Source organism: Adiantum capillus-veneris, chromosome 13 (genome assembly GCF_014529385.1).
Source record: "Adiantum capillus-veneris isolate H3 chromosome 13, ASM1452938v2, whole genome shotgun sequence".
Classification (NCBI taxonomy): domain Eukaryota; kingdom Viridiplantae; phylum Streptophyta; class Polypodiopsida; order Polypodiales; family Pteridaceae; genus Adiantum; species Adiantum capillus-veneris.
This window is the reverse complement of record NC_140943.1, coordinates 81020067-81040907: the sequence shown is the minus strand read 5'-3', so window position 1 is coordinate 81040907 and position 20841 is coordinate 81020067. Positions and strand designations below refer to the sequence as shown.

The 20841-nt window shown below is 40.3% G+C and overlaps 1 protein-coding gene across 1 annotated transcript in view; it reads right to left on the bottom strand.

The window, feature by feature from the left end:
* Nucleotides 1-2658: 2658 nt before the first annotated feature.
* Nucleotides 2659-20841, bottom strand: part of LOC147444329 (uncharacterized) — a 50007-nt gene continuing 31824 nt past the window's right edge. Inside the window, exon 2 of the mRNA XM_086526979.1 lies at nucleotides 2659-4807. Coding sequence (XP_086383105.1) covers nucleotides 3481-3870 — 390 coding nt within the window. The 5' untranslated portion in view covers nucleotides 3871-4807 and the 3' untranslated portion in view covers nucleotides 2659-3480. The remainder of the gene's footprint in view (nucleotides 4808-20841) is intronic.

The window sequence follows — 20841 nt, the reverse complement described above, 5'->3', positions numbered from 1 at the left end:
CTCATCTACACTTTTCTCTGCATCTTTCCCTACACCATATCCAAATCATCATCTTTGGCACATCTCCATGAATCCTTCTAAAAGAGGTATCTATCATCGCCATGTCAAGTTGGAAGATGAATATTCCCCTTTGAAAAAAGGAAATAGGCTTTGTGAAACTCCTCCTTCTACCATAGAAGCATTGACATTAGAACAAAAGAAGCACATTGATCTATGGACAGATGGTAGATTGTATCCCATAGACCCCATCACCAAATATACCCCACCATTCTTCAATTTTTCTTCATTGATGAGATTTGTAGGAGATGGTATGAAAGGGCTATTAGGATATACACAAAACCTTGCAGAGCAGAGCGGGACATGCTTCAGCTGGAAAACCATTTTCTACTACAGTTCAAGGATTCTCTTAATCATCAACTTCAAGAAAGCAAGGAGAAGGTAAAGAACCTCCAATCATTTTTGAATACAGTCAGAAGAAAGAAGACAGAGCTTGGACTTAGACAAAGACAAAGGAAGAGTTGAAGAATAATGAGAGACTCAAGCAAGGAGGTGGAGGTTGTAGCAGAAGAATTAACGCAGTGAGGTAAATTTGCCTTTTTTTTCAAATTGATATTTTTTTTGTAAGTTGGTATCTTTGGGTGCTATAATCTTTCCATGTGTTTACTACAGGTCCTTGGTTCAGCCATACTTGTTACAAGGAAATATGAGAGGTGCTTCACAATCATTTTGTGAAGTGATTCCACCTCTTCGTGCTGGCAACCTGTTGAATGAAAGAAGATTTAGGGTTGCTAGCAAAAATGCATCGATGGCTTTTTGCAAATCTCTACTTTGGACAAAGATGAAGTTCAAGGCACTTAGGACAAAGTCTGATCAATCAGTAGGGCAGGTTACCAAAAGCTATTCAAGCTTATCAATAAGAAATCTGAAGCAATCAAGAGTAAGAGGGTCCTTGCTTTCGAAGCCATCAGTTGTTCAACAGGCCAGGTTGAGAATTAATTCCAAGGTCATGGAAATTCTTGGAGAGGCATTCCACATCAATGACATATATCCTAGTAAGAAGAAAGACCTCAAGTTTAACTCTTTCAAAAATCTGTTCTTTGACTTGAGAACTTTGCACATGGCAATGATAAAATTCTATGATCTTTAACATACTGAGGTGAATGGGCAAGCTATTTTTGTCATCAAATTAGATGAGAGTGAAATTGTTAAGGGTAGAAAGCTTGAGAGAGTATCAATAACCCTCATGAATAGAGCTCTTCATACCGCAGAGGTGCAACAAAACCCCAAAAATTATAGTGTGCAATCAGAGAAGAACATTTGGTGGTTGGGTGCTTTTGAGGTTGATAGTGAAGATTTCAATGTGTTGAATTGGGTATTCCAGCACACTAGTGTCCCTGTTATAATCAAAGATAATGAAGATTTCAATGTGGTGAATTGGGTCTTCCAGCACACTAGTGTCCCTGTTATAATCAAAGATAGTGAAGATTTCAATGTGTTGAGTTGGGTATTCTAGCACACTAGTGTCCCTGTTCTAATCAAAGATCAATAGGCTAGGGAAGAGCTGGATGTTTTGGTCTTTGGTAGGTACAAGGTGGACTGGCACATGAGGGGACCTAAAGACACACTAAAATGTATGTACAATGTGTCAAGGAGTGCCAATGCCAAAAGCCCCTGTATCTACTACATGGGTGGAACAAAGGAGTTGAATCTTGCCAACTGAAACAAAGCCCCAGATAGACACTCTAAAGATCCAAACTTTCAACATGTTTTAGATATTCCCCTTTCAAATGTCCACATCTGCACACTGCATGCACTTTGTAGAGTCATTGAGAAGATTGTGCACCTGTACATAGGGTTTTCATGGAAAATATAACCTTTATCAGCCAGAGAAACTACCATAAAAAGCATTAGAGGGTATTGACTGATATTGGACTTCATGGGGGGAATGTTGTGATTGAGTCAGACCTCAAAAGATGATATGCTAGAAATAATGTCCCTAGAAAATCTTCTATTCGTGGGATGAAGGCCAGAACATTCTTGGGATTTCATGGAAAGTTTGGTAGGGGTGCATCTAAAGTCCAGTACAACCATGTAAGGCCCTGCACAATGCTATGAAGCACGATGGAGTTGATGTCAGAGCAAGAAACGAGAAGGCAGAAGTGTGGGTAGTTCTTTATGTAGTCTTTTATTATTGTGATAAAAGTAATTGGGGAAAGAATGACCTCTCCAACTTTAAGAAAGAGTTGAATAGATTCAAAAAAGGTATTACAATTTCTTGGAGCTCAGAGCACTTCACACACTACATGGTAAAATTATGAATTTTGATTCTTCTAATCTGCTTCAATACTTATATAAATTGCTAAATACATTATCTTTTTGTGTGCAGACATAATCAACAATCACAATCCATGGTTTGTAAAGAAATATGGAAGCCTGTCAATTTGGTCTACTCAAGGTATGGAGAAGTCCCACTATCAGGCAAGAACCAAGTTTTTCAAACACACTGGACATGGTGGAGGAGCTCAAAAAGCTAATAGCTTGCTTGAAGTATTCCAATGGTTCAATAGACAAGTGTGGCACAGAACAAGATCACATGAGACCAACAAGTTATTAGACAATTATGGTATTGCTGCAACTATACAAAGGAGTATACAAAAAAATAAAGATGCATACAATAGATCATTTGCGAGTGAAAAGCTTTTACAATGGATTTCCACTAGAGAGAGGCAAGGAAGCAAATGGGGAGTAATACAAGGGTCAGTTTTGGTTTCTTGATCCAACATAAGGCTTTTCCCTTTTCCCCCTCCACTTCAAGTACTCTTGCTTCTTGTAACCCTACAACTGCTTCAAGTCAACAGAAGAGGCAAGGATATAACTGGCCATTGTGCCAAAGTATGCACTTCTTGAGCCCATAAATCCTGGAGAAAGTCCAAAAACTCTAATGGATTCTTGCTTCTCAAGAAGTATGATCTTGTCCACTCCAACTCTTATTGGATGTGAACCTACCACCCTTGACAAAGTCACTAGTGCAAGTATGGGGAGAGTGGGTGATTGGGAAATCTTCCTGTGGTAGATATCTATTGTCTCCTTGTTGAGCTTTAATGGCCCAAACTTTGATTCCTCTTTAGATCCAAAGGCCTAGAGCCTTCCCTCTCCCCAAAAACTTGTCAAGATCTACAATATCAATCTATGAAAAAAAGCATATCAAACCAGTTAATAGAAATGAAGTTTCAATGAAGAATCATGATCCTAACTAATGTACCATTTTACCTTAGGGTTCTCATCATCTTCAAAAATGTCCTCTTTCCAAAGGTATATGAAAAAGCTTGGTTTATTTTGTGTGCTCTCCCTTACAGCTTCTTTGCCTATGTATCTTCAATCTTTTATGAATTTGTTGGAACTCCTCATCTGTGGGAAGCCCTTGCTCTTCATAGCTTTGAACAATATCTGGTACATGCTCCCCATCATGGGACTGATCAGTCACTCTGCCAAAATAGGAAGGCAGTAGTCCTCTCTTAGATCAAAGATGTTTTTTATATCCTGTAGTAGAAAATACTCCTTATTGTTTATCTTGTAGGTGGGCATGGTTGCCGTGCAGAGCAAGGGATCAAGATCTTCCTCTGAAATGTGGATGGGCTCCTCCACCTTGGTAATTTTCCTTGCCTTGAACTCTGCAACATCCATCTCTTTGCTTTCAAGCCTCTCCATTTCCACTCTAAAATCTTCAGGTGTCTCCTCTACATCTTGAACATTCACAACAGCTGTTGTATTTTGTAGAGATTTGGACTCTCCTTCCTCTAATGGAATCAGAGTCAAAAAAGAGAAAAAAGGAAATATTTTCAACCACAAGCTTTCATCCATGCCTTCCATGCCACAAACAGGGGTTTAGGACCTTCTTCCAATCATCTTGGAGTAATGCAAATTTTGTTGGGCCTGTGCTTGGTGTTAAGTTGCCTGCTTTAAAAATATCATTGAAGTGCACTAGGTTGTCAATCTTGTGCTCACTGGTAAGGTCAAACAAAACCTTTTGATAGTCAAGAATGTCATTGCTGAAGCCTTGCAAAAAACCTTCCAAATCAAAAGGCACATTGAACATTTCTTTCACATAGGAAAACTTGGACAATTTCTTCACTTGGTATAGAAAGTCCATCAACCTATCATCATATGTTTCTTTAACTTCTTCAAAGCAAGGGATCAAGATCTTCATTTCATATGTGGATGGGTTCCTCCACCTTGGTGAGGTTCCTTGCCTTGAACTCTTCAACATCCATCTCTTTGCTTTCAAGCGTCTCCATTTCCACTATAAAATCTTCAGGTGTCTCCTCTACATCTTGAACATTCACAACAATTGCTATATTTCGCAAAGACTTGGACTCTCCTTCCTCTCATGGAATAAGAGTCAAAAAGAACAAAAAGGAAATATGTTCAACCACAAGCTTGCATCCATGCCTTCCATGCCACAAATAGGGGTTTAGGACCTTCTTCCAGTCATCTTGGAGTAATGCAAATTTTGTTGGGCCTGTGCTTGGTGTTAAGTTTCTTGCTTTAAAAATATCATTGAAGTGCACAAAGTTGTCAATCTTGTGCTCACTAGTAAGGCTAAAAAAAACCTTATGATAGTCAAGAATGTCATTGCTGAAGCCTTGCACAAAACCTTCCAAATCAAAAGGCACATTGAACATTTCTTTGACATAGGAAAACTTGGACAATTGCTTCACTTGGTATAGAAATTCCATCAACCTATCATCATATGTTTCTTCAACTTCTTCAATATCAAGACTCTCCAAACTTTTCCTTCAAGCCTTTTCTGCAGAAGGAGCAAAAAAACAACATTAAAAGATGGCATACTTGGAAAATAGGTTGACAGTATTGAGTTGCACTATATAATAATGATATGTTGCCTTTGTGCAAAAATAGAGTACCCAAAAAGTCTATCTACTTACGCTGTTTTTGTATAGAGGCTACACAACATGCTTCATCGATATATTTTTGATATACAACATATCTTGTCCTCTCTATGAAAAAATAGAGCACTCGGAAGTATGCCTGTGTGCTCTATTTTTGCATAGAGGCGATACAACACCTTGGAAATTTCATATATAATGCCTTCAGCTAAAAACATATCATATATCTTGTAGTGTCACTTCTATATATTTCTTCTATATGGTTTCGTGTCGTCTCTATGCGAAAACAAAGTACCCGGATAGTCGTCCGGGTACTCTATTTTTGCGTAGGAAAAACATGAAGATGAAAAAACTATTTTTAAAAAAATTCTTATCTAAAATACATACCATTGTGCTTCCTTAGGAGCATGTTGAGACCTTAAGCGTCAAAATCCAACTCTTTGTCTTTAAAATCAAGTTAAAATTACTCTCAAAATGCCAAGGGTTGATCAAAAGCAATTATATACGACCAAAGAGCTATAAATAGTATGCCAATATGGGACATGTGCCCAACGATCACATAAATACCCAACTCTTGGGACACGTGCCCAACGGTCATATCTAAGCATCAAAAAATGTGTAATTGCATGCAAAACAGTCATATCTAAGCACCAAAAAATGTTTAAATTAAAATTAAACCTAGATATTTGTGCACCACTATATATAGAGGTACTTCCACTCAAACTAGTTTTTTGCCAAATTTCTTTTCATTAGCTCCACCCATTCATTCACGAAGGCAATTCAAGGTATCGAGACTCTAAAGGAAGTGGATTTCAACCAAACCCCCTCTTTTTATCCAAAACTCTTAATTCTTCTAATACTAAGGTAATCTTTCGTAATGTCATTGGTTTTTTTCTTATTTTGTCAAATGGTTTTTTATGTGTTGTGTTGTCTACCATGTGCTACTTATTGGTCTACCATGTTGTGTCATCCCTCTGTAAAATCAGTAGTTTTCACATAGAGATGAAATAATCGTAATATTTAAGTGTGTACCTTAATTATTTGAACCAACAACTACTTTCGATAATTTTTTCTTAACTGTGTCATCCTTGTGCGAAAGCAATGTAGTCGGACTTGGCTACACTATTTTTGCACAAGGACAACACAACTAGTTTTGCCTTTTTCGGTGATGTCGTCCATGTGTGAAAATAGTGTAGCCAGACATCTATCTAGCTACACTATTTTTGCACAGGGATGACACAACTCATAGAGTGACTCCTTTGAGCTTAATATAGAGTGACTCCTTTAATCTTTATATAGAGAGGGATGTGATATAGTGGAATGAAACAAGGTTACCCTATTTAATTTAGTAGAACTACCTTAATTTATTGAACCAACAAATTCGTTTTAGTTAGTGGTTTTTAATGGTGTCGTCCTATGAAAAAACAGTGTAGCCGGATAGATTTTGCACAACGATGTCACAACCATTAATGTGTATGAAGAGTGTCTCCTTTTGAGCTAATAATGATAAGTGATATATTATGGGATGAAATCACAATGTATTTCTCTATATTTCTTTGTTAGGAACAATTTGATAACTTTTTTTCAATGTGTTTTTATATTTTTCTCCTTCAAGGTCTATAGATATGGCAAGGACAAATAAAAATGCAAGGAAAGTTCCCAGAGAAAATGTCAAGACAGAGAAAATGTCAAGACAGGAGATGTGAAAGGAACACTAACTGACAGTAAACTAGCAGACATAGGCAAAGCTCACAAGAAGATAAGGAGGTGCATCCCCCAAAAGAAACATGCCAAAAAAAGGGGGTTGATATACAACTCCCACCTCTAAAGAGAAGGAAATTCTCTCAGAAAGTTAGATGCTTAAGAGAGATAAGGAAAGCACAGAAAGCTCTTACACTTGCAATGCCAAGGCTTCCTTTTCAAAGGCTCTGTAGGCAAGTAGCAGAGCAGTTTAAGATTGACATAAGATGGACAAGAGGTGCTTTGGCATGCATACATGAAGCTTTTGAAGAATTTTTAATTGAGATCTTCCAAGATTCATACATATGTGGAGCCCATTGTTAACCCTCACGGACACCCTATTACCTTCGACGGACGCATATTATTTATTTGATTGAGTCACGGACCGGGCTTGGCGGTCCAATAGGTGTGTAGGTGATCGCCGATGAGAGGCACGGCACTTATCTTATTTTTACAGTAGTTTTGCAACGACCGACCACTATGGGCACCCATGTATGAATGGGTCAAACTCTTATAAAAGGTCCATTTGACCTAAAAATCCTCATTCTTGGAGGTGTAAGCTAAGAAGTGCTCTTGCTCCATCTCTGTCTCCTTCTCCTTTGTGTGCTCGTGTGTATGTGTGTGTGTGTGTGTGTGTGTGTGTATGCTTGACAAAGAGAGAGAGAGAGAGAGAGAGAGAGAGAGAGAGAGATCCAGCATCGCGGCGGCATAATCGACGACGAGGAGGCAGTTGAGCACGGCATTGGTGGCGGCTCCTTCTTCTTCATAGCACAGGATCCTTCACGACGAAAGCATTGAGCGGTGAGTGACACACCATTGTTTCTTTGAGCTTGCTAGGACTCTCTAGGTGTGCTTGCAGTATTTGGAGGCTCGCACACAGTGCACATGCAAGTTCCCAACCTTCGCGACACGTGCGGTAAAGTGCACATTTTTGGCACTGTTGCCAAGGAATGTCTTGCACTAAGCTTAAGGAGCACTCAATGCTATATAAGTGGCAGTAATGTGCAGTAGACAATGAGAGAAGACTGTTTTGTGAGTGTACAGTGCGCTGTCTAACTGTTAATTAGTGTTAATTAGCTCTAGGTAACTTAAACAGAGTGGCCAGAGGTGCAACAATGTGCGCGCTTGAGACAAGCTCTGTGCGTGCGCTCGGTGCCACACAACTGAACATTATCGACAAAAAAAAGAAGGTATAGTACAGGTCTAGTACCATTACATGTAGTACCAGTACGAGTACAATATAGGTCCAGGATACTAGTACAAGTCCAGTATAGCAATAATACAAACAAAAGAAAAAATATGTGTGTGCCTGTATCAGTACACTAGTACCAGTACTAGTCTAAGAGCCGGTTGAGTATGTCTAAGTGTAATTTGTTATGTTAGACTAGTACCAGTAAGAGTACCAATAGTACCAGTACTAGCTTGATAAATCTGAGAATCGGATGCTAGTATACTACTATCAATACAGGTCCAGGATACCAGTACAAGTTCAATATAGCAGTAATACAAACAAAAGAAAAAATATGTGTGTGCTAGTAGAAGTACTATAGTACCAGTACTAGTCTGAGAGCTGGTTGAGTAAGTCTGAGTGTGCAGTCTGCTATGTGTTAGACAGTGAATGTACCATCACTCGTACTACCGTACCAGTAGCACCAATACCATTATTACCAGTATGATAGTATAGGTCTAGTACCACTATACCAGTACCAGTACTACCAGTAGAAATGTGAGACCAGTACCCGTACCAATAAACCGTATAGCTATGTACCAGTACCTGTAAGTGTATCACAATAGAAAATGTGACAAAAAGAAAGAGTACCATTGTCGGTACTAGTACAGTAAAAAAAAGAAAATTTGAGAACAGTATAGTACCAGTACCAGCTCGAAAATCTGAGACGCAAAGGGGAGGGTAAATTTGGGATGCAAACACCCAAAAAACTAGGTGAGCAGCCCTCAGGCACTCACCAATACTTCTAGAGTGTTGAGGTCCCATGCACCTATGCTCTGGTTGTGTGCTAGAGGACGACCACATAGAGAGTGTCTTCGTTTACGCGGGCACTCATTGTTCCTCCACCTTATTCTCTAGGCCCTCAACGCGAACCCAAGGTAGCACCACTTAGGACCCATATATTGCATCTAATGACTCTTCCTTTGACTAGAAGTCATGGAGGGTTACCCGATGCCCAATCCTAATAGTTCAAGCCAAGACAGGCATTCCATGGGCCCACGGTCCGGGCCGAGTGCGTTTAGCCGCTTGAAAGAGACTCTGAGTAGAGCTACTCGCTTTGAACATGGAGCTAATGATGTAAATGAAGGGGATGGGGAAGTAAATTCACCATTCATTACCAACATAGATCCCACGCTCTTGGAGAGTGTGCATGTGAATACTCCATTCACTGCACCCCTTGACTATTTAGAGCTATTCCCCTCCAAGGTTATATTACCCGATGGAAGAAGCCTTGCCGAAGTGCAAGAGGTTGAGCGGTATATCATTGCTGCTAGGTAAAAGGAAATCGAGAGCCTACGTAAGAAGAGCAAAGAGAGAGTTAAAAGAAAAAGCCCCTATGTCAACATCCATGCTAGGCGAGCAATCGAGTGCTCCTAAATTAGCAACCACTAAGGGTCAACCCATAGAGAGCCACATTGCATCTAGTTCAAAGGACACCCCTAGCACTTCAATCCTAGATGGAACGTTTCTAAATGAAAACTAGAAGTATGAACTACAAACGGAAACTCTAACCGACCTATACACAGGTCACACCTATCATGTGAGCTGGTTAGATGTCCTACAATCCACAACGGGTGCTACTAGCATAGAGGAGCAACAACAAAGAGTTTGTGATGTCATCCATAGGGTTATTGAGCTATAGAGGCAGAATAAAGGTATCCACATTCCTTCAACGAGTCTCATGAGATTCTTGGATGCAGGGAAGGCTAGCAACCAACTTTATCACAAATGGAGACTCCCTCGGTAATCCCGATGGATCCTCCATATGTTTTTTTGCCAGGGGTCTCAATATAATCTAAGCCCATAAGTGATAGCTTTACCTTTCCAAGTCTAGCTCATATTTCTCTTTATGAAACCACAGCTACCATGCCTATCCTAGTGATGGGCATGCCAAGAAACATGCCATGGACCTCATTTGTTAGTAAAGCACCGCTACATGGTAGCTGGATGCCTGCAATGGTACCTACAAGTGTCTATCAATCCTATACACCTATGGGACCTCGTGCTCATGTAGCTCCTACCCCTCCTATTGTTTCAACAACTTATGCTCCACGACCACAACATCCAAGCTCTTATTTCAATGGGACCATACCAGCTAACACATCTGCTATGCCTAGGGCCACACATATGAACTTTGGGTCACCACATGGCACAACATCGTGCCAAACTTGAAACCCAAGATCTTTCTATACGCCAAGCCCAATGTCAATATTGTTAAGTATGGAGCCTGATTTACCCTTGTAATTTTCTGTGGTAAAAGCGCACATTTGTAAGGCCCCCATTATGAGGAGAAGCCATCGTGCGTGAAGGAAAATCACTCACCGGAAACCAAAATTTTCACGGACAAGAATCAGGGGCAACTTTAAAGGCCTCGGGGGCGGAGGCCCCCGAGACTTTTTCTTTCGCTGGAATATTATGGCTGGACGGCGGCCGGAAAGTGGTCAGGAAACAACCGGTCGGTTGGCTGGTGGCCGGTAGTCAATGGCCGACGGCTGGTGGTCGGAAGTCAATGGCCGGTGGCCGGTGGCCGAATTCAAAAGCGGACTTGTCTTCTCAAGGGCGGCCACACATGGGCGGATTGGAGGGTCCGATTTGGACTTATTCGCACAAGGGCAGCTACACATGGCTGTCTCTCATAAGAGAGGGCAGCCCTTTTGGCCTATAAAAGGAGGCCATTTCTACACACATTTCATAGTGTGAAGTTGATGCAACAAGGTGAGTGTGAGGTGGTGAGAGTGAAGCAAGGCGGGAGCTCCATTAAGGGTATAATCCCTTTGTAAACTACTTCTTGTTTTGAAGTACTAAAGCCATTGAGTGGCTGCTTTCCCATGGACGTAGCCCACATTGGGTGAACCACGTATATCGTGTGTACTCTCTCTCTCTCTCTCTCTCTCTCTCTCTCTCTCTCTCTCTCTCTCTACTCTATAATCTCGTGTATATAAATCTGTCTCTCTCCATTAAGTAATCTACTCAATTATCTATTTAGCTACGTCTTATTTCCTAACAAATACGTACTCCACATGTAGTCTCTGGAGCGCCTTTACCCACAATGCCTGCTCACTTAGGTGACGTGCAACGTTTGATCAAGATATCGGTCACTCTATTGCTGAGAATATGCGTAACACACGTGATAGAGAGCCTAGACGTAAGGTAGTAAAAATAGCCAAGTTCACACAAAAATTTAGTGGAGATGGGGATGTGAGAAAGCATATCAAGTATTTGAAAAAATATGCAATTCCGTAGGAGAACATATGACCTGCATAAGAGTAATGCTTTAAGCCTGACCTTAAGTGGAAAGGCTGGGGATTGGTATAGAACCCTAAGACTGGAAGAAAAAACAACTTACCCTACTCTTAGGAGACTGTTGTTGAAAGACTACATACGAGAGGGAGTACTTTGGGGTGTAGCATCTCAGCTCCAAAAAGCCCAACAAGAGGAAGGAGAGAATTTATTAGTTACTTGAAGCATTTGATTTCTCGTTGTAATCCAAATGAGAGCTTCAATAATAGCCAAATGCTCGATAAATTCATTACGGGACTATGACATGAGGATATCTACAATGGCCTAGTCATTAGAAAAATCACCACTTGGGAAGCAGTCACCACCAATGCGATCCAATTGGAGGACAACTTAATGATTCAAGGGAGAAAGAGTGTCTATTGAGCCTCAACTACTAGCTCGCAAGCATCGGGGCATGAGCCAATGACCATAAAGCCTATTGCTAAAGAGCCAAAGATATCTGAGATGACTTACCAGATCTCACCAAGGCGATTCAAGAAAGTCTTAGAGACAATCGTGCTCTGCAAAACAACCATTTGTATCCAAGAAGGGAGAAAATATGGTGCTCAGTTTGCTATGGCCCACATAGTACCAGTGAATTCCCTATGTTTAGAGTAAAATTCAATGGGAATTGCACTGCATATGGAAGGTATGGTCATTAAGCCAAGGATTGCATAGTATTTAAACAGGAAATGGCCAATAGACCACCAACCTTAGCATGGACGAACACACCTCAAGTGCATGCATTGATGACGGCCCCACCTCTTGAACAAAGTCACAACACATGGCCCTAGGGCCCAAAATGTTGTTAAAACAACACCCTCACCACATCAAGTGCTAGGATCACAACCACCACATCCGAGAATCACTTATGTGAATCAAGTGGGTTGTGAGTCATCTATTGCTTGTTTGGAAGGCTGTGAGGAAGATATAGACCCTAATATTGCCTATGGGATTGATGCACTTGAAGAAAGTCCATAATACTACATGGAGGACTATTGGGGACAAGTCAAACTTGTCTATCAAGTAGCTGCTCTTGCTGGAAGAGGCCAAAATATCAATTACATTGCCAAGAGACCACCTCTTCAATGCTATGAGTGTGGGGGTCCACATTGTATAGCCGAGTCCTATTAGGCTACAAAACAATGCCACACTAATGCAAACCAATCAAGCGAGCACGTCTACAAGGCCGATACTCATGTGTAATTGATGTGGCATAGATCATTTGATTGCCCAATGTCCGAATAATCCAAATGCACCAAAGATAACACCATTGAATTTAATTGAGGTTGTCGAGGAGACAACACAAAGTACGCCTATGGTACCAGTAAATGTACTCACACGATTGATGCTCCAAAACCAAAATTATATTCTTGAAGAAAGAGACACAACATCAATTGCCCAATCTTAGAAGAAGAAGAAAACACGAAGGAAGAGATCGCAAAAACCAGCGAAGTCTGAACCCAGTTCAAAGACCAACATAGGGACTGGTGATGACCCCGTATATATGAACCACGCTGAAGGAGATTTAGATTTGGGTGAGACCATGGAGACTAAAATGACCACTAGGAAATAAACAACCAAGGAAGATATCATGAGCCACAATGGCCAGGAACCAAGAAGAAGATAGGAACTTACCCAAACTCTACAAAGGAGATCTAGTAAGTAAAGAAATTAAGGAGTTTGGTAGAAGAGACCCAAAGGGATCTGGAGCCGGCACCTAGGTAGATCCAAATTACAGATCAATTACATTGCCAAGAGACCACCTCTTCAATGCTATGAGTGTGGGGGTCCACATTGTATAGCCGAGTGTCTATTAGGCTACAAAAGAATGCCATATTAATGCAAACCAATCAAGCGAGCACAATGCCGATACTCATGTGTAATCCATGTGGCATAGATCATTTGATTGCCCAATGTCGGAATAATCCAAATGCACCAAAGATAACACCATTGAATTTAATTCAGGTTGCTGAGGAGACAACAGAAAGTATGCCCGTGGTACCAGTAAATGTACTCACACGATTGATGCTCCAAAACCAAAATTATATTCTTGAAGAAAGAGACACAGCATCAATTGCCCAATCTTAGAAGAAGAAGAAAACACGCAGGAAGAGATCACAAAAGCCAGCAAAGTCAGAATCTAGTTCAAAGACCAACATAGGGACTGGTGACGACCCCGTATATATGAACGACGCTGAAGAAGATTCAAATTCAGGTGAGACCATGGAAACTAAAATGACCACTAGGAGAGAAAAAACCAAGGAAGATCTTCATGAGCCACAATGGACAGGACCCAAGAAGAAGATAGGAATGTACCCAAACTCTACAAAGGAGATCGAGTAAGTAAAGCAATTAAGGAGTTTGGTAGAAGAGACCCAAAGGGATCTATAGCCGGCACTTAGGCAGATCCAGATTACAGACACAGTGTTCCCTACGCAAAATCAACATTACAAAGACCATAGACCACTATCCATACCAAGTGTCATTTAAGAAGAAAGTGACTTCAAGTCATGGGAAAGTGGGCGTACTTCCTTCTTGTTGAAGAGAATGTTTACAGAGGGATTCCCTGACCCTATCGAGGAAATGGAGATCTCATCTTTCCCATGTCAAGGGACTGAAGCCCAATAAGTGCCATTAAATATTGCAAAATGGATATATTTCATGGCTTCAGAAGTTAGAACCACCATCATGTCCAAACTATATGGATACCCCGAGCTATTCTTAGCTCTTCGAGCTTTCCTCAATGGAGAACTGAAGGTCCGGCTACCACAATTTGCACAAATGGATGGAGCTAGGGACGTGCCAATAGAGGAGGAACACTTAGATCCACAACCCAACCTAGATGAGAACTTTGTTGTAGAAATACCTGTTAACAAGTTGGGACAATACTTTGAAGATAATGAATTCAATGCGACCATACCAATCTCTACCAAGGGATTAACTGTGAAGGGAATCCTTGATGGTGGCTCTGGGGTTAGCATTGTGACTAAAAATTGCTGGGAAACTATGGGAAGACCTCACCTTGGAACCACACACATAGTGGTAAATATGGCCAATGGGACTATTGTTAATCCTATTGGGATGCTAGAAGATCTCAAGATCAAGGTCTTTGGATACAAAAAAAGGAATACCTTCATTATTATGGATTTCTCCAAGCACACTATGTCATCTGAGATGATCTTAGGACGTCCTTTCATGAGGGAAGCAAAAATGGTGCATGACTAGTCTAAAAATCATGTCTACTTGCAGTTCCAAGATTCTGTCATTTGAGTTGATCTTGTAACTGGTCGGATACATCCTCTAGGAAACAGATTTATAATTGATCATAGATCTGACACCACAGTTCACTCTGTCCCATTGCAATATTGTTACACGTGTAAAATGAACACTGATGTTAGGGAAGATTCTCCTTATATGGATGTTCTACCTGGGATGACTGAGTCTGACAATGTGGATTGGCTCCACCTAGCAGCAACCATAGACACTTGGGGAAATAGAGGGACGAGCTGGGTAACACCTGAGGGGGATGAAATGTGTATCCTTAAATATGATAGGAGCAATGCATATAGCTTTTGATGACCTACAAGATGAAGACTTGACTGACATTGGAACTAGTAGTATCTCACAAGACTATAGCCCACACGATTCAAAGTCAGAATCATCAATTGGATTTGACTCTGAAGACGAAGAATCTAAGTTAAAACTTGGTGCAAATGTGGGGAAAAACCATTCAGGGCCCAGTGGTACCCTAGATGACAATCTATCCAGGAGAGCAGAAGACAAAAGTAGTGATTCATCTAGTGACTCTTCACTAGAGATCGGCCGTAATAAAAAATTAGACAAGAAGAGTAAGAGATATAAGAGGCAGCGTTATCGAGAAAATTTGCGTGCTAGAATAAATGAAAAGAAATCTACCGCAGAATGGATTAATTATATAGGGTCATGTGATGCTCATCAGAAGTGGATAGATAATTGGGGTGAATAACTTCAAAGCATTATGTGGTGTAGTCCACAACCCATTGACATTGCATAGCTAGAGGCTACAGAGAAGCCAAAGTTGAGCCGTACCATAAGGAGACGACAAAATCAAGAGTTAGCTCAACAACAAAAGGAAGCGGAAGTGAAATTTAAGTCCATAGAGCAACAAGACCCCATAGACTTACACCCTGCACCTGAACATTTCAAATCCTACACCACAGAGAAACGTAAGGTTGTGTAGACAAAGGCACAAGGACACCTATCAATGGAATTAATGGATTCTATGATGGTCCAGTGATAGTTACGAAAATAGAGTTATCAGACCCTGTCCCAACCTGTTTTCATTTCCCAAGATCTGACAGAGACTAAGGAGTATGTACTTAAGGAACTTCTCAAGGAATTCAAGGATATATTTTCTTGGACATATCATGATATGAAAGGTGTTCCACCTTCCGTGGTGCAACACACAATTTCCATGAATAACGTGTCTAAACCGATCCAACAATTACCCTATCCAATGAATCCTAAGTATGCAAAGATTGTTCAAGAAGAGATTAAAAAGCTTGTCAAATGTGGATTCATATACCCTATTGAGCACTCGGAATGGGTGTCTCCAATAGTTATTGTGCTGAAAAATATTGGGAAACTCAGAGTGTGCGTGGATCTCAAGAAGGTCAATGCCGCCACTAGGAGAGACCATTAGCCCTTGCCATATTTAGAACATGTGCTTGAAAGAGTTGCAAGGAAGGAAGCTTATAGCTTTTTAGATGGGTACTTTGGTTACAATCAAATCACAATTGCACTAGAGGACCAAGCTAAAACTGCTTTTATAACCGAATTTAGAGTGTTTTCATTTTGTGTTATGCCTTTTGGCTTAACCAATGCCCCCGCTACCTTCCAAAGATTAATAAACACTGCTTTTAGAGAATATTTGAGAGAGTTTTACGAAGCTTTCTTAGATGACCTTTGTGTTTATTCCTCTTGGGAATAACATCTATCATGTTTACAAAACGTGTTTGAGAAGTGCAGATTGTATCACATCTCCTTAAATCCTTTCAAATGCCAATTTTGGGTTAAACATGGAGTCATCTTAGGACATATAGTGTCCAAAAATGGAATTTCCACTGATGAGAGCAAAATTAAAGCCATTGCTATGATTTGCCACCATCTACAAACTATAAAGGAGTTCAAAGGTTCATGGGCCATGTTGGTTATTACAGGCGGTTTATTTTAAACTTTGCCGAGATAGCTCGCCCATTGTACAAGCTTCTTATTGAGTTCCACTAGACCGCCGAGTGTGACCATGCTTATGAGTCATTGAGAAAGACCTCGACAAGTGCTCCCATTCTACAAGTGCCCGATTGGAATGTAGTTTTCCATGTGCATATTGATGCATCAAACTTTGCTATTGGGTGTGTTCTAGCTCAACCAAGAGAGCATAAACTGGACTACCCTAATAGCTTTGCAAGTCGTCAATTAAATGATGCTGAGAGAAACTACACCACTACAGAGAGGGAAGCTTTAGCTATATGATTTACGTAGTGAAGAAATTTTGCTACTACCTTCTTGCCAACAAGTTTGTTTTCTATGTTGATCATCAAGCCTTGTTGTATCTAGTAAATAAACCTTGTTCCACGAGATGAATCACATGATGGTTGTTAATTCTTATTGAGTTTGATTTTACTAGTTGTGGTAAGACCCGGTAAAAGACATGTCATGGCAGACCATTTGTCTTGCATACCCAATGGTGAAGCCCCTACTGGAATTGATGATGAATTGCCCGATACTTCCTTGCTCCTAGTCGAGACTATGCCTGAATGGAGTGATAAGATTGTGCACTTTTTAGTTAAGTAAACGGTTTTTCACCCAAATAGCTTCCGTAAAGATATAGCTCAAAAATTGTTAAAGGAATGGGAACCTTATTCTCTAATTGCAGGAACTCTCTACAAGCTAGGGAAGGACGATATTCTTAGACGTTGTGCTCATGAGGATGTGTATTTATACATACTGCAAGAAGCCCACATGGGTATAGCAAAAAGACATTTCTCACGAGAACTAACTACTAGAAAGGTGTTGCAATCAAGCTATTGGTGGCCTACCTTATTCAAAGATGCATCACTGTTTGCAAAAGGGTGTGATGAATGCCAATGTTACAAGATCACACATTGAAAGGATAAGATGCCCTTACATCCAATTAAAGTGACTCAACCATTTGAAAAGTGGGGTTTAGACTTTGTAGGCCCAATTAGTCCGACAACTCGTAACACTCAATCTCGATATATTATCGTTTCCACATTGACTATGTGAGAAAGTGGACGGAAGCCAGGGTGACATGCAAGGATGATGCAAGGTCTACTGCCAAGTTTCTCTTTGAGAATATTATTACAAGATTTGGTTGTCCCTTTGAAATTGTGAGTGACAATGGTACTCATTTTATAAATGGAGTGATAAAAGAACTCACGACAAACTTCATGATAGCCCACCATAAGTCCATGCCTTATTATCCACAAGCAAATGGCCAAGCTGAGAGCATTAACAATACCTTAATTTCTATCTTGACCAAAACAGTGGAAGCTCATCGCACAGATTGGGATTTGAAGATGACATCAGCTCTATGGGCTTACCGTACTTCTTACAAAGTGGCTATTAATTGTACAACATTCAAAGTGGTATATGGCCAAGGAGCAGTTATGCCATGGGAGTTTGTAATTCCTAGTCTGTGCATAGCTTCACAAGAAGGTTGGGATGGTAACCCTTTAGTTGAGTGTTTATATATCCTTGAAACGTTAGACGAAGAAAGACAATTGGCTGTGCAAAATGCACTTGTGAAGAAAGATAGAAGGAAGAAATGGTTTGACCGTCATCTCAAGAACAAAGATATCAATGTTGGTGATAAATTCCTTATGTATGGAGTGTGTAACAAAAAGAAAGAGTTGAAATATGCGGGAAAAGAACCATATAGAGTATGTGAAATCACCCCACGAGGTACCATTCATGTGGAGACTCTTGAAACCATTGGATTGCTCAATGGGAGAAAATTTAAAACATATTATGATCCTTTAAGCCAAGAGGAGCTATGTGCCGTCCATCAAAAAAAGGCATCCAAAGAACAAACAAAATTGAAGAAGATACAAGCTCAAGCTGAGGCTAAGGAGCGACAACAACGCATAAGACGCCAACAAGAGGCAAACCTTGGAGTTACACATGCATTCCACGTTGAAAAAGAGGATGATTGGTTGGAATCTGAAACACCTCTACGATACCCTATTGAACTAAATAGCACCTATGGGAAAGTGCTATATAAGCCTAAGCTAGACACGGGTGCTAAATATAATATGTTGTCATATGGACTGTGGTGTCTGTTGGGAAAGCCATCTCTATCTGAGAGTACTATCAAAGTCAAGGGTGTCAACAAGAAAAAACTGTGGTTTTTGGAATCTGACAAATTCTGTCATTTATGACAACGGGGCTGTAGCTCAAGACTTTTTGGTCATTTCCTGCTGGAACTATGGAAGGTAATATAAACCTAGGATGCACGTGGATGATAGGGACCAAATGCAATATTTATTGGGGGACAGGATGTGTCACAACGCAGAAACCAACTCTTAGCCCTGTCACTCAAGCCATAGTCCATGAGATATTACCTCCTAAGGAAATAAAACCCAAAAGAGTGCATGTCCAGGAGGTTGAACCGTATGTCCCTGTAGCCTAACTCTCTAAAGCTTCAACTTTTATAGTTGAAACAAAAAATGAGACACACAAGACCCATCACAATATAACTAAGAAAACATACAAGTGGGTCCCTAAAGCCTCTTCAGCAACCATGGCTGATGCTAAAAAACAGAAGCCTTATAAGAAACACCCCACTAGCTCCCAGAAATGTAAGAAAACGTGGCGTTGGATTCCTAAATGACTATTGGAAGTCCAAGGCTACTATGAAGGAAATGATCAAATCTGGGTGCCAAAACGTAAATTGTGTTCTTACCTGTTACTTGACCCATGTGAGTCAAATCTGGTAACGATAAAGCCAATTGAAGATCGTGGGAAAGGAAAGATCACAGAACATTATACACCTGATCTGAAGCTAGTTTGGGTACCCAAGCGAGAAAGGCTTGTTTTTCTCAGGTCAACCATAGAAAAAACAAATGAAGCTTCTTGCTCTTGTAGCTCATACATACAGAAATAGAAGCTTCGACACAACCTCCACCTACCACTGTACATATCCATACGAACAAGAAAGAGTTTTTACCTCTCGTTGTAAATTCACCACCTATAACAACATTGCAAATAAAATCATGGGAGAGTACCTTACCACCCTTGCAACTAGATGAAATGCTTAGGACGGTCAAAAACTTTTAGTCAAAGTCTTCAACTTAGAACAATTGGTTTCAAAAGGTGACGACATTATTCCAAAAGGTATGATCTACCCAAGGAAGGGGGGAGTGTTTGCTGACATCCATCATTCACTTGCTCCCCTCTTAACCTTCCTCCCTGACCTCTCAGATCTCCCAACCTTAGGAAATGTATATATAAAGCCTTATACATTTCCTAAGATTGGGCTTTATATATAAGAATAAAAAAGTAAAAGAGCAATAGCCACCAAACAAAAATCTAGAAACCTATAAGTTCTATATATGACACAAAATCATAAAAACACATTATGTACAAGGATGCGACATTTTGACACGACCCTTATAATATTTGCACTCTAACCATCATCTATCCGTGTGTACAGATATGGCTAGTATGCTAGAGTCATCCACTACTACTTTTGGTGAGGGGTACCCTCTTTACTTTTTCACAAGTGTTTCACATAGTCTACCCGGTGTTTGTATGTGAATGGGATTTGGTCGACACGCTAGCGTATGAGAGAAATTTTGAGGGGTTAGAATGGTTCATACGTCTCTTGACCACGACTGCTCCATACTTAGTAGAGAATGTCTCTCCAATTTCACAAGCTTATCCTCTTTCCCAAGATGACTATAGATGCCTAGTGACGTTCTTAGTGAACATTTGTGCCTCTAATGATGAGAAGAGTTACATGATTACATGGATGGCATGTATGGTCTCACGGATGATGACTTTGTTTTTCTCAAAAAAGACAAGGATAAGGGTTTAGCCTTAGGGTTACCTCCCCATCTCTACAATATCCTGTTCCCTTGACTCTCTGGGGGGGGGTGCAAATAATAAGGTTAGGGTTCCTTATGTTGTTTGACTGTGTTCAATAAATGTTGGTGCCTCTTCCCACTGATGTGCCTCCTAGAGGTGTTCCTTGTGTTTTCTAGTGTGTATAGAAACGTGTTGCTGTTGTTAGGATTTGGAACTTCATGGAATCTTTCTTTCGTTCACTCTTCAAATCAAGCGTGATCATCAACACGAACAGGTGTTTCTTGACCATTAGCATTGCCTCTTGTCTTTGTTTTTGCATCCTTGTTTGTCTGCTTTAAATGTGATTGGTAGCACCATATTCAACACATTTTCTTAGATTAAAAATTAAATCCTATATAAATTTTTTTCATAATCCTTGTTTAGGTTAAAGAATCAAATAGTCTGACTAAGCTAGTTTGGCCAAGCTAAGCGTTAGAGATCTTCTCTTAATACCATGGAGAATGCCTTCCTAATAATCAATGGTTACTTTAGGCTTTTAATCTGATTTAGGCAAAATTGTGTTCAATGTACTAGGGCTTTCTAGTGGGCTTAGTCCCTATT